This window comes from Vitis riparia, unplaced genomic scaffold (genome assembly GCF_004353265.1).
Source record: "Vitis riparia cultivar Riparia Gloire de Montpellier isolate 1030 unplaced genomic scaffold, EGFV_Vit.rip_1.0 scaffold770_pilon_pilon, whole genome shotgun sequence".
In the NCBI taxonomy this organism is placed as follows: domain Eukaryota; kingdom Viridiplantae; phylum Streptophyta; class Magnoliopsida; order Vitales; family Vitaceae; genus Vitis; species Vitis riparia.
In genome coordinates this window covers 43,757-58,373 of record NW_023269776.1, presented here as the reverse complement: position 1 = coordinate 58,373, position 14,617 = coordinate 43,757, and the positions used below count along the sequence as shown (strand labels likewise).

General features: G+C 33.1%; 1 protein-coding gene across 8 annotated transcripts; it reads left to right on the top strand.

The window, feature by feature from the left end:
• The first annotated feature begins 2,913 nt into the window (after window positions 1-2,913).
• On the top strand, window positions 2,914-13,977 carry LOC117910521 (putative disease resistance RPP13-like protein 1). Of its 8 annotated transcripts, none has more exons than XM_034824605.1 (9): window positions 2,914-7,174; window positions 8,855-9,095; window positions 10,960-11,158; window positions 11,739-11,797; window positions 12,274-12,399; window positions 12,545-12,668; window positions 12,923-13,019; window positions 13,152-13,285; window positions 13,419-13,977. In XM_034824605.1, the coding sequence occupies exon 1, from the start codon at window positions 3,084-3,086 to the stop codon at window positions 7,125-7,127; it is 4,044 nt and encodes a 1,347-aa protein (XP_034680496.1). In that variant the 5' UTR covers window positions 2,914-3,083; the 3' UTR covers window positions 7,128-7,174; window positions 8,855-9,095; window positions 10,960-11,158; window positions 11,739-11,797; window positions 12,274-12,399; window positions 12,545-12,668; window positions 12,923-13,019; window positions 13,152-13,285; window positions 13,419-13,977. The 8 variants fall into 8 exon arrangements, with proteins under 8 accessions (XP_034680496.1, XP_034680495.1, XP_034680493.1 ...); XM_034824604.1 differs by having other exon boundaries at window positions 12,545-12,798; XM_034824602.1 differs by adding an exon at window positions 11,377-11,448 and having other exon boundaries at window positions 12,545-13,019.
• Window positions 13,978-14,617: the final 640 nt, after the last annotated feature.

Sequence of the window (14,617 nt, the reverse complement as noted above, 5' to 3'; positions counted from 1 at the left end):
CGATTTTGACTTAAAACTATTTTTTTTTAAAATAAAATTTTGTTGTTTTATTTGAAAATATTTAAATTTATTTCTAAAGTTATGAAAAATATTGATGAAAGTGTCTTCCAACCTTTTATGTACTTGATTCTGTGTATCTTCTTGAATAGTTCCTTTAACATGATCTTCACTTAAGGAGAGGTATTGAAGGGATTTCATTTGCCACTAAAGAAAAGTCATAGACTATTGGTGGATGAGACTTAAGTTTATGGTACAAATGCTAATAAGGAGAAGATTATCGATTGCTAATGTTGGATGAAACAACTATGGATAATGTGGTTCGAAAGACGAGCCTTGCTTAGATTATCTACAATGATGAGAGGGTGGGGAGCCATTTTGGTGTGAGAGTTTGGGTTTGTTTGTCTAATCAATTTGATGTTATAAGAATAAGAAAACAATTCTAAAATCCATGATGAAGCGATCCTATGAATTTAAAAACTTAGAATTGTTGATACATTAGGCCATGTAATTAAGAGGTGACAATTTTGTTTCAAATATTCTAACAATGAACCTTTTAAAATTGTTTTACTCTTCATTGAAGAAGATTCAAAACTCAAGGTTGTTGCATGATTAATTGGGATAACATAGTTAACTATACAAAGATTTGAGAAAAACAAATTAGAGTGTTAAAGTATGGTGTGGACAATATGTTTTAAACTAAGAAAAAATGTTTTTAAAAACTCTTTGAGCTCCTTAGCCCTAAAACTCCTCGAGCACTTAATTGTTGCTCGAAGTACTCAAGCGTTTGCATAGAGATTTTTATCTCTACAAATATTTGAATTGCCATATTTTTGAGTGATTTTATGTTAAAAATTCGAGTTTGAATCCACCAGGTATTTGCATCTTATATAAATTTCTTTTTGATAGTGTTTTTAGTAATACAATATCTAAGAAAAATAATATTTTAAAGGAATACATATTAAATGCTAGTTTCTAAAAAGTAATTTTCATAATTTTGTTAATCATACTTATAAGTATTAAGTACTCTAATCCCATCAGAATGAGTCTCAAACAGGTTCTTATGTACTATTCCAACTATTAAATATGTTTCTATTATTTGTCAAAAAACCTAGATGAATAATATATTAGAATGCATTTCATGAGCCTTTTCCGATGCAAGCCAAGTCTTTGAAACTCTCAAAAATATCTTATTTAATATGATGAGGATATGGGTCACTCTATATGTACACCCAATGAAACAAAAAAATAAAAAATAAAACAAATTCAAATCATACAAAAAGAGTAGGGTCTAAGTCGTAGAAAAATGTGACTTATATACCATCCAAGTTTGGAAAAAATGGTTGAAATAGCCGAATAACCATCTATATGGATAAGACTAAAGTAAATTGATTAATTATTTTATAAACTCATGTGAAAGTCCTTTTCATTAATTGCTTTACTCATAAAAGACATTTAATCATTCTACCCTTTTTTTTTTTCTCGGGTCTTAATATTTATATTCTATTTTTTATATTAGATCTTATGGTATAATGAATTAATTCACTCTCATAGTTAGATTCAAGTATGATCAGAGGCATTAAAGTTAAATTACTAATTTTGGTTTAAACAATTAAAAATTCCTTCTCTATCACTTCACCAAGACAAGCATGTGTGAAACTTTAGTTAGAGATATCTCAAGGTACAGTCGATCTTGAAAAACTTGGTCCCATAACAGCTGGACTGAGTAATTTTCAAACCTAAAATCAGTGTGGGCAGCAATAAAGCAATTTGGTTGCTTGTTGTGCAGACACACCCATGTGACACTCCCTTTCCCTGATTGCTTTATTCATTCAAGATATATCAAAAGCATGCATTGTATTTTCTTTCCCTTTTTCCTTCCTTATTTCAAGATTATTCTTTCATCAGTCCAGTCATAGTAAATAATTTTTTTGTGATGCATGATTTGGCACTGTTTGTATTTGGACCAAAATTTTGTTCTAAGATGGAGGTCAATTTAGTCATTATAAATAATTTTTTGTGATGTATGATTTGATTTGTGATTTGACATGGTTTGTATCTAGATCAAAATTTTGTAAATATATATAAATTTTTTTTATATATTAAATGTAATTATATAAAAAAATTATTTATGAAATTTAAATATTTTAATCATGAATATTATTGAATATAATAAATTTTTTATTTTTTTAAATAAAAAATATTTGAATATGATGTAATTTTTATTTTAAATAATGAAAATAATATATATTTCATATTATTATTTTTATTTATTTTACAAATTAAATATAAATATAATATAACATATTTCATTACACATACCATCTTAAAATATTTCAAACTTATTTCATTTATTGTAAATTTTCAATATAAAAATTAAATTATTTGAAAATACATGATTTTTTTTAATGAATTTTAATTACAATTTTTTTATATGTATTTTTCATATTACAATTGAGAAAATAATTTTCTTTTAATATTTTAAAAATATTTCCTTAATACTTATCGGAACCAAACATGACCTCGATTTATTGAACTCATAGAAAAATAACAAAAGAAAAAGCATAAATATACTTTGTCTTGCTATTCTCTAATTGCATTAAAAAATTTATATGTTTTTAAACAATCTCATTAAATGAGAATTTTGAAAAAAAATTCTCTTTAGATCTAAAGTTTTCTTTTTTTCTTTCTTCTGATTTCTTTTCTTTTTTTCTTTTTTTTGAAAAGCAAAATCCTTTTTCTTTTTATATGTTTATAGGCACATTATTTTTTTCCCTACTACTACCACTTGTAATATTTTTTCCCCCACTTGCAAGGGAATCAAATCAATTTATACATTTTATTTTGGCATTTGCTTTGGACGTCAAGTTTTGACAAACTTCCTGAAATACCCTCCTCTGTTTTCTCATTCTACCAAACAGTAAGCATGAGCTTAAGAGTGGACAAGGGTAAAACAGTATTTAAAGCTGGATGAATTCTTCATCCTTTTTCCAAGCACACAAGCAGAGGCTTTCCCAACAAAAGCTTCGTTTCCCCTGCTGATTGTATTTCTGTGAGTCTTTGATTCCTTCATTTCCGAAGAAAAGATGGTTGTGGTGGAGGCGTTTCTGTCTTCCTTGTTTGAGGTGGTGCTGGACAAGCTGGTGGCTACCCCTTTGTTAGATTATGCACGCCGGATCAAAGTAGACACAGCAGTGCTCCAGGGGTGGAGGAACACTTTGTCGCATCTCCAAGCAGTGCTGCATGATGCTGAGCAGAGGCAGATTCGGGACGAAGCGGTGAAGATGTGGGTGGACGATCTCAAAGCTTTAGCTTACGACATTGAAGATGTCCTGGACGAGTTTGACATGGAGGCTAAGCGATGCAGTTGGGTACAAGGGCCACAAACCAGCACCAGCAAGGTACGGAAGCTTATCCCCTCTTTTCATCCTAGCGGTGTGATATTCAATAATAAGAAGATTGGTCAAAAGATCAAGATAATCACCCAGGAATTAGATGCGATAGTAAAAAGAAAGTCTGATCTCCATCTGACACAGAGTGTTGGAGGGGTGTCATCAGTGACTCAACAAAGGTTGACTACTTCTTTGATAGATAAGGCTGAGTTTTATGGTAGGGATGGTGATAAGGAGAAGATCATGGAATTGTTGCTATCTGATGAAATAGCTAGTGCTGATAAGGTTCAGGTGATTCCGATTGTTGGTATGGGTGGGGTTGGAAAAACAACCCTCGCTCAAATGATCTATAACGACAAGAGGGTTGGGGACAATTTCGATATCAGAGGTTGGGGGTGTGTATCTGATCAGTTTGATTTGGTAGTGATAACGAAATCAATTTTAGAGTCGGTCTCTAAGCATTCATCTGATACTTCTAATACACTGCAATCACTACAAGATAGTTTGCAGAAAAAGTTGAATGGAAAAAGGTTTTTCCTTGTTTTGGATGATATATGGAATGAGGACCCCAATAGCTGGAGTACCTTACAAGCTCCTTTTAGAAATGGAGCACAAGGCAGTGTGGTAATGGTAACAACTCGTCTTGAAGATGTTGCATCTATTATGCGCACCACCTCTTCCCATCATCTTAGTAAACTCTCTGATGAAGATTGTTGGTCACTATTTGCAGGCATTGCCTTCGAAAACGTAACTCCAGATGCCCGCCAAAACTTGGAACCTATTGGTAGGAAAATAATAAAGAAATGTGACGGTTTGCCTTTGGCTGCAAATACATTGGCAGGTCTGTTGCGCTGTAAACAAGATGAGAAGACTTGGAAGGATATGCTGAACAGCGAAATATGGGATTTACGAACAGAACAAAGTAGAATTCTTCCGGCTCTACACTTGAGTTACCATTACCTCCCTACAAAAGTGAAGCAGTGCTTTGCATATTGTTCCATCTTTCCAAAGGATTATGACTTTCAAAAGGAGGAGTTAATTTTGTTGTGGATGGCGCAAGGTTTAGTGGGTAGCTTGAAAGGAGGGGAGACGATGGAAGATGTTGGTGAAATATGTTTTCAGAACCTATTATCAAGGTCATTCTTTCAACAATCCGCTCATAATAAGTCAATGTTTGTGATGCATGATTTGATTCACGATTTGGCTCAATTTGTATCTGGAGAATTTTGTTTCAGATTGGAAATGGGACAGCAAAAAAATGTTTCAAAGAATGCTCGACATTTGTCATATGATCGTAAAGAATTTGACATCTCCAAGAAATTTGATTGCCTTTATGAAATTGATAAATTACGGACCTTCCTACCATTAAGTAAGTCTGGTTATGAATTACATTGGTACTTTGGTGGTAAAGGCCGTTGCTACTTAGGTGATAAAGTCCTACACGATGTATTGCCAAAATTCAGATGTATGCGGGTTTTATCCTTATCTTACTATAATATCACTTATTTGCCCGATTCATTTGGAAATTTGAAACATTTGCGGTATTTGAACCTTTCTAACACTAAAATTCGGAAGTTACCTATATCAATAGGTATGCTTTTGAATTTGCAATCATTGATTTTGTCAGAATGTTGTTGGCTTACTGAGTTACCGGCCGAGATTGGAAAGCTCATCAACTTGCGTCATTTGGATATTTCTAAAACAAAAATAGAAGGGATGCCAATGGGAATCAATGGATTAAAAGATCTTCGAATGTTGACTACTTTTGTTGTTGGCAAGCATGGTGGTGCAAGACTCGGGGAGTTACGAGATCTTGCACACCTGCAAGGAGCACTCTCCATTTTAAAGTTGCAGAATGTGGAGAATGCTACAGAAGTTAATCTGATGAAAAAGGAAGACCTTGACGACTTAGTGTTTGCATGGGATCCAAATGCGATTGTTGGTGACTTGGAGATTCAAACCAAAGTTCTCGAAAAGCTTCAGCCTCATAACAAGGTGAAAAGGCTCAGCATTGAATGCTTCTATGGCATAAAATTTCCAAAATGGTTAGAAGATCCTTCGTTCATGAATTTAGTTTTCTTACAACTTAGAGATTGTAAAAATTGCTTGTCTTTGCCGCCACTTGGGCACTTACAGTCTCTCAAGGATCTCTGTATTGTGAAGATGGCTGATGTGCGAAAGGTAGGTGTAGAGTTGTATGGGAATAGCTATTGTAGTTCAACTTCAATTAAGCCATTTGGATCCCTAGAGATTCTGAGGTTTGAAGAGATGTTAGAGTGGGAGGAATGGGTTTGTCGTGAAATTGAATTCCCTTGTTTGAAGGAGCTTTATATCAAGAAATGTCCAAAGCTGAAAAAGGATTTACCCGAACACCTTCCTAAATTAACAGAACTTGAGATTAGTGAATGCGAGCAGCTGGTGTGTTGTCTTCCAATGGCTCCCTCCATTCGTCGATTGGAGTTGCAGAAATGTGATGATGTGGTGGTTAGGAGTGCGGGCAGTCTCACCTCATTGGCTTCCTTGCATATAAGGGAAGTTTGTAAAATACCAGATGAATTGGGCCAACTGCATTCTCTTGTACAGTTATCTGTGCGTTGGTGTCCCGAGCTAAAGGAAATTCCACCCATTCTTCACAGCCTTACCTCTCTTAAAAACTTGGACATCCAGCAATGTGAGAGTCTTGCATCTTTTCCGGAGATGGCGCTGCCACCCATGCTTGAAAGGCTTCGAATTAATTCCTGTCCCATTCTGGAGTCCCTACCAGAGGGAATGATGCAAAATAATACGACTCTGCAATGCTTGGAACTTTGTTGTTGTGGTTCTCTGAGGTCCTTGCCCAGGGACATTGATTCATTGAAGACACTTTCAATCTACGATTGTAAGAAAGTGGAGTTAGCACTCCTGGAGAATATGACGCACAACCACTACGCTTCCCTTACCAACTTCTATATATGGAATACTGGTGATTCTTTCACGTCCTTTCCATCAGCCTCCTTCACAAAGCTTGAGACGCTTTACTTATGGAATTGTACAAATCTGGAGTCCCTTTACATTCCAGATGGACTTCACCACGTGGATCTCACATCTCTCCAGTCATTGGATATATGGGAGTGCCCTAATCTGGTATCTTTTCCACGAGGAGGTTTGCCCACTCCCAATTTAAGACTGCTTCGGATACGTAACTGCGAAAAGCTCAAGTCACTGCCCCAAGGGATGCACACCCTCCTTACATCCCTTCAAGATTTGTATATATCTAATTGTCCAGAAATTGATTCATTTCCAGAAGGGGGTTTGCCCACTAATCTATCTGAGCTTCACATCAGGAATTGCAGCAAACTCGTGGCCAATCCGATGGAGTGGGGCTTGCAAACGCTTCCCTTTCTTAGAACGTTGGAGATTGAAGGATATGAGAATGAAAGATTTCTCGAGGAGCGATTTCTGCCCTCCACTCTCATCTCCCTTCAAATTAGGGGTTTTCCAAATCTGAAATCCCTGGACAATGAGGGGCTTCAGCACCTCACCTCTCTTGAAACTCTGAAGATTTCGAAATGTGGAAAGCTCAAGTCCTTCCCAAAACAGGGGCTGCCCTCCTCCCTTTCTCGTCTTTATATTGAAGAGTGTCCTCTGCTGAAGAAACGGTGCCAAAGGGATAAAGGGAAAGAATGGCCCAACATTTCTCACATCCCCTGCATAGCGTTGGATAGATACACGGAAAATGAGGAGGTGATCTTATCATGAGGCCCTTGCATCGAAGCTCTTGCTCTCCTCTGCATTTATTGGCCCAGGTACTTTATTCTTTGTGTTTTATTTTCATTTACCAATTCCCTATGAGTCAGCAAGTTTATAACAACTCTAGCATCCAGACTGTGCTACCTAATGGTGCTAATATTTTAAGACTTTAATTTTTTCCTTTTATATAATTCTCTTATTTTTGAGACATCAAGTGGGGTCCAATAGATGGTCCAGATATATTTTGTGTGGGTATCACTCAAATAAATAATAAAGGCAAAGCACCACTTATATGTAATTTGGATATAATTTTATATTCGCTATTTTTATAATTTTGCTTTTCTTTTTTCATTTTTTTATCAATTTTTTTTTAAAAAAATTAAAAATAGTTACCAAATGATTTCCAACGTCACTTTCATTAATTTGTTTTATTGTTTTTCATTTTTAATAAAAAAATATTGTATTTGATGTTTATTAGCCTCTTGCTTTTACTTGATGTGTTTCATTAAAATTGTTACTTACAACATTCTTATACATAGAAGTTGTTTGTTCAAAAAACAACTTTAAGAGAACTTCTTTTTCTTTTAAGTTTAGATAATTTTTACTAAAGATAAACAACTTGTATCATGTAAAAATATTACTTCAAAAGGCAACTTTAATAGAAATTCATTTTTAATTTCAATGTGTCTCTAATATGAAATTGTGTAAATTGTTTCTTTAAGTGACAACTTCCAACATGACCAAAACGGTCATAAATTCCTCAATATTTTTAATATGGAAAGTGTTTTTTTTCAAAAGTCATCTCTAGTATAAATCTATAATTCTTTCAATATGAAAAATGTTTTTTCAAAAGGCACTTTTATTATAAATTCAGTTATTTTTAATATGTGTCTAATATAAAAATTGTGAAAGGTGTTTTTTTAAGAGATAACTTTCAATGTTGTCAAAATTATTGTGAATTCTTAATAGTTTTAATATGGAAAGTGTTTTTTCAAAAAACATCTTTAATATAATTTTTTTAAAAAATAACTGACCGATATGAAAATTGTGGAAGATATATCTTCAATAGACAACTTTCAATGTGACATAAAATGTTGTAGAATTTGAAATATTTTCTTATGTGTTGTATTTTAAAAAATTAATTTTAAATTGACTTGTACTTTTATAAAAAATCCATATTATAAGGTAAACATGTACATTAAAAAAGGGGCATTAGACATGTGAGCTTGTTGATTTCCATGTGTGATTTTGATGGACAATGTTTAATATCTTTTAAAAGAAGTTTAGGTAATTCCACATCAAGCTTAAGTCATTGAAATGGGATAAGGCAAACCCCATTAAGTGTGTTCTCCTTTGAGCCCAAAAATCAATTATACCTATGATTCATAAGATGACCACAAGCCCCGATATACTTACTTTGAAATCATATAATTTTGTGAAAATTGTATCAATATATATATATTTACTACTTTCTTATAGTGAACTCTCTCCAATAATAGTCATTTTTTTGGAACGTTTAGTATTATATGTGAATATAGGTGTTAATAAACTCAAAACAACTATTAGTAGTTTAGTGACTAGGTGAGCTTGTTCCTTGGTTAGAATTTGTTGGGATATTGATTTTCAAGTTGCTTTTGTAAACAACTTGTCCCTTCCTAATTCTATATATGTTGGCATATGTAAATATAACAATTCATTGCAAAACTATTCACACCATGAAGAATTTTTGGATGCAGAAGCGTCTACTATCTTGTTGTTGATTGAGGAAGGTTGTCTACCAGAATTATTGGCTTCCTTGATTTTCTACTTGGTTTTTGCAAGCACATCAAAATGTAGGGAGCAAATGGAAAAATCAACCTCGTAAAGCTCATGTAGACAAATGATTCCTAATTCCAAGACATCCACTTTAGATTCTTCAAATATGGCAAAGGGTTCAACAAACGTATTCATAGCAACAAAGTGCCTATTTCCAATTAGGTACCATTCTTCTTCTACAATTCTACTTTTTGAAGGTGTAATTTATTTTCTTTGGTAATAGTTCACATATCAAGATAATTTCTACCTTCTAGAGAATCAATTTCACTCCTTAAAGTTGATAAAAAAACATGTTTCTCCCTAAAATTGCTAAAAAAAATTCATTAAGATCATTTTTGGAGAAAAGCATGATGTTTAACTTAGGCAACATCAAAATTTGATTGGTGTTGATGTTTGCTTTCAGCAGTGCTTGGAATCTGTGGGGATAAGCTAAGGTGACTTAGTATAGAGTTCAAAATCATGGAAATGGGATAAGATAAGGCCTTGACAAGCATAAACCAAACATAGTGGCTATGAAATTTTTGATGGATTTTGCAAAAATTTTACGAATCCTTTTTCTATTATTACTTGAGACTTTGCTCTCAACAAGTGTCTATAGGTTCTATGTTGTGACTTTTTTACAAACTTCTCATTTTTCGAACATTGATGCATCTAAAGCATCCAGTTAATATCATTGGTAGAGAAGGTTGTGCACTTCTTGATATTTGCAAGTATGGTGCCACAAAAACAACAAACTTTTCCTACCCAGTGAAGGACATGTAGGCATATATTCCATCTAGAGATGTTACATTTGAATGTTTTGAAAAATTTTAGATGGAATGAGGGTTTTGGAAAAAGTATTAGCGATTGCAATTACTTTACTCTCGATTAGGTATGTCTTCTATTTTCTAAAAAATGCTATGCTTTGCCTTGTAGTAAGAATTCACATACAATGGGTTTCAATTGGGGGTAACAAATCTTTTTTCCAGGAATGCTTCCCACACCTAAATGTGGATCCAAATGCTTTGAATCTCATAATGTTAGGACAACTTATAGTCTATTGTTCTTGTTCAGATTTTTTTTTCATTGCTCAATATTTCCATCCTAGGCATCTTTGGTCACTACTAGTGGTTTAGAATCCATAAGGCACTGTCATTGCATTGATTCCATGATCTGGCTCCAAACAAAAGTTTAGTACTTTGCTTAAGGATTGTCATTGCTAGTGCCCCATTTCTTGGAAGGTATATTAATGTTAAGAAAGTCATCGTGCATTTGTTGTTCTAGATTGAGTAATTATGTAAAGGGATGAACTATTATGTTATATCCAAAGAAACATACTGAATTGTTAGAATCATCATAAGAAAAGCAGAGGATCCTTTTGCCTACACATTCAACTTATATTTTTGCTTATGTACTTCAAATTTCCAATCATTGAGAATAAGCTTATAAATCAAATAACATGGAAAAAATTGTTATTGTTGAGATTCTAAACAAAGATAAATGGTTCATGTGCTTGATGAACTAATGAAAGCTATTGCATCTAGGTCAAGGTTAAACCTTCAAAATGCATTTGCATATCCTACAATATATTTCACCAACTATTTATGGAGTAGAACATTTTCAAGAAATGAGAGGTTGCTCTATCTTTGAAAGTATGGTACAAAGATTATCAAATGTTCTATTGTTGCTTGCGTTTGACCTTCAAGGTAACCATTTTAATGTTGAGATATTGTTTTCTATTGTTATACTTTTCATTTCTTTCAACATACTCATTTCTTTCGGTTCAGCAACACTACTTAGATCCTTTCTGAATTTTAGTTCTACTTTACATTCTGAATATTTTAAATCATCCTTGCTTCTTTTATTTTTGTCTATTTCCTTTTCAATTTATTTCTAAACTCTATGAAATTAAAAAGTAATATTAACTCCAAAATTAAAAGGTAATACATATGATTTAATTATTTCATCAGTTTCTTCTATATGCGAAAACTGTAATTTAATAAAGTTCTTTAAACTTTAAACATGTCTTCCTCTTCATCTTATGCAGCTTCCACATTGGGCATCATTTAAGAATTTGAAAGAAGTACTTGTACCTGCATAACAATGAGAGGTTCATTTGAAGGAGGCACCATTGAAGCATGCTGGGGTGCATTCTGTCGGGGAAGTAAAAGATGGATAATCAGCCTTTCAGAAGGCAAAATTAAATCAGAGGTTCTAAACTTTTGGAACTCTAGTGCAATGAAAAGGTAAGAAAATTGGATAGTTTCTATTAACCTACCACAAATTCACTTTTATATTAAAACCTATCTCAGAGAGGAAATTATATCAACCTTTCCATATAATTTAGTTTTGATTTTTTCTTTCTCTTTTTTGTGAAACATGTGGATACATTTACCCATGCTTGTTCCTAGGTTGGAGACTTTGATCAAGTTAATACACTTTCCCATTCTTCTCTCTTGCATAGGACTTTGGTATGCCCTTTTGTATGGGAAGAGCTTAATCAGGCATGCAAAGTGATTCTCCTATTGATTATCAGGTTCTGTAGCTGGAATTTTAGTGGCTGATATGAACATCCATAGTGGCTTCATATCCATGCATTTGTGATTCCACAATCAAAATTTACTAAAATAAGCATCTAAAACATCTTTAACTAATATCATTAGCAGAGGAAGGTTGTGCACTTGAATTCTTTTGTTACTCGATATAATATTTAATTTTTGCTAGTATGATGTGACAAAGAGAAAATGGAAAGATCTTTCTAGCAAAGCTCATGTAGGGAAACCATCCATAAGAGATGTTACATTTTTGTGTTCTGAAAATTTTCAGATAGAATGAAGGGCTCTGACAAATGTACTAACCGCCGCAAAGTGCCCTACTTTCGATAGGTATGTCTTGTACTTTATGAAAAATAACATGTTTTTCCTTATAGTAAAAATTCACATACTAAACTATTAGAATCATCGAGATAAAAGCAGATGGTCTTTTTGCTTACACAGTGAAGAAATTTCTTTGCTTATGTAGACTGCTTTATATTTAAAGTATGGTATGGAGGTTATCATATGCATCCTATTCCATTGGTGTCTACATTGATGGTCAAGATGATTATGATAAGGCTGAAAGAGTGTCTTAGATGATTATGAGTTTTGTTATCTCTTCTCTGAACAAAACCATTTCTTTCATTTCAACAACTCAATTTCAGTAGTAATCTAATTTTGGAATTTCAATGCAATGAAAATGTGGCAAATTGGATCTAAAACCTATCCCAGACAGGAAATTAACTCTGCCATGCAATTTTGTTTTGGAGTTTTTGGTTCTTGATTTTGTGAAATATGATAATGCAATTACAACTACTTGTTCCTAGGATGGAGATTTTGCCAATAGAGATGGCTTGTTGGAAGGTGATGTAGAATCATAAAGACGTGGAATCATATGGAAGAGATAAGCAAATGATACACTTCCAAGTTCTCATCTCTTGCATGGGACTCAGGTACACCATTCTGCATGGAAAGATGTGGGAAGAGTATTCTCTTCTTTTTTATTAATTAGTTCATTGTTAATTAGCTGGAATCCAAGTGGATGATATGAACATCCATACTGGCACCATGCTGATATTTCTTGGAAATTATATGCAGGTGGAACTTAGATTGATATTTTGCTAATGACCTGTGTATCCCCTGCCTTCAGTCTTGGGATAGCAGTATTCAGATAGATTTCTGCCACCTTTAATTAAGATCTTCTGTTCCCATAAAACCATGTGTAAGCAATCCTGCTTTCTATCACTACAGAAGAGCCTATCATCAAATGAATGCTTTTTGTTGACTTCCATTACATGGTACCCTGATCCAACACTAGACTCCAAAAGGAGAACAAACATGCAAACTGAAATGTATGTTGATTCTAATAACTTAATTCTCAATCCCTAACTTGAGGAAATGAGAGGCAATAATAAATGGAAATTTTATCGGGTTTCTCTAGCAGCACATTCTGACATGGTCTGAAAATCTTGACAGGAAAAATTAAGAGAAATGCTTTTAAATTTGGAAAAGCGGAGTAATGTTGTTTGAAGTTGACAGAAATGTTCGAGGATTTCGTCTGTCTTTAATGTAGGTAAGATATTGAGTAGATCCTTAACAAAAGCAGTTTGTTGGAGGTGCATATCCTAAGACAATTGTTTTTTCACTTTAAGATTGAATTTTAGCATTGGTTTATGAACATTGTATTGCACTTCATCACTTGTAGGCTTCTGCCCAACTCATTGGATTTCTCAAATACTTTTCCTGCTTCATTTTCCCATTTTACTGGGGTTTTATATCTTGCTCCATGCTGTCAAGAAACTCAAAATTCCTCAAATGTCCCTTTCAGTTGTTCATAAGGTATGGATATATACTGGATTGCACCTGTTTCCACACTTGCATTCTTCTGTTATAATTATTTTTAGAAGTGGGTATTCAATTCTATTATGTGCAACGAAATCCTTTGTCTTTCTGATTCCTTTATTTTTTTTAGGTTGTAAATGTGTCTCATATATGGAAGCTTGTTCATGGAACTTGGATGTGCAATTCAATAATTGGGCTTCTCATAGTTGCTACAAATTTGGCGCAGATTATCACACACTCCAATTAACTGGATGACTTGACCATCAGAACAAGCTATTTAGTTTTGTTTTTTGTTTTTAAGCTCCCATGAAAAGATGGCAAGCATTAGCCATGGCACATGAAAGAAAGCCATTCCTTTTCATAACTGATTTATATGTCAACTAAAATGGCAGCGACTTCACATCTCTTCAACATCTGCAGATGTTGGAAACCTCCATTGATGGCAAGTTTCTTTCACTGTTTCCCATGTACACATATGTTGTTCCCACAAACCATGCATCTTCTATTCTCTCTTGGGAGATGTTTTATGATGAGATATTGCTATTTGTATATGATAGGTAGGATGTTCAGTGTCTTAGAGATTCAACTTATTGTGAGGTCATTCCAAATCTTAAAAGTTGTTGCATTCTCAGTAGAAGTGATTTGTTTTCGAACTTTCAAAGCAGATATGATTGAGTTCATTCCTCTTATATGCAGTTGAAAACATATTCATATATGTTTATTTTACTTACCACTTGATGTTACAAATACTTCCTTAATCTATTGAATTATTTATATGAGAGGAAGGGACTTTGTTGTTCTTGCTCAAATTAGTGGGGAAACAACTTTTTATTTAATAAAATGTTTTTTTGCTATATTTGATTCCCAAAAAATTTGAGAGAAAATGTGAGGAAAAAAAATAATAAATGAATAAAAATTGATATAAAGTCAATAAATTATTTTTATATCGTATTTTAGACTCATTTAACTTATTTAACTCTTCTAATAATAATAATAATAATTTAGAAACATAAAAGTTTCTTAGTAATTTTAATTATATTTCACATTTTTTGCATTTTTCATAGTAAAACCAAATATGAGAAAATCATTTTTTCCTTTGCTAAATACTTTCCCGAACTCAAGATAGCTTTACAATATTTGAAGTATCCTTATTGTTTATAAAGGCATATATATGAAGTTATTAAATCGATTTATCATTCCAAGAGTTTGTGTTTTGACAAAATCAATAAGGACATTTGTTTCATTCACTACAACAAATTTTACATTTGCGAACATAATTTTAGCCACAAAGAAGATTTTTTGAACAAATTTTATTTTTATATCAAAAAA

Coding starts and splice junctions, on each gene's coding strand:
- LOC117910521 (XM_034824608.1), top strand. CDS start 3,084: ATGGTTGTGGTGGAGGCGTTTCTGTCTTCCTTGTTTGAGGTGGTGCTG.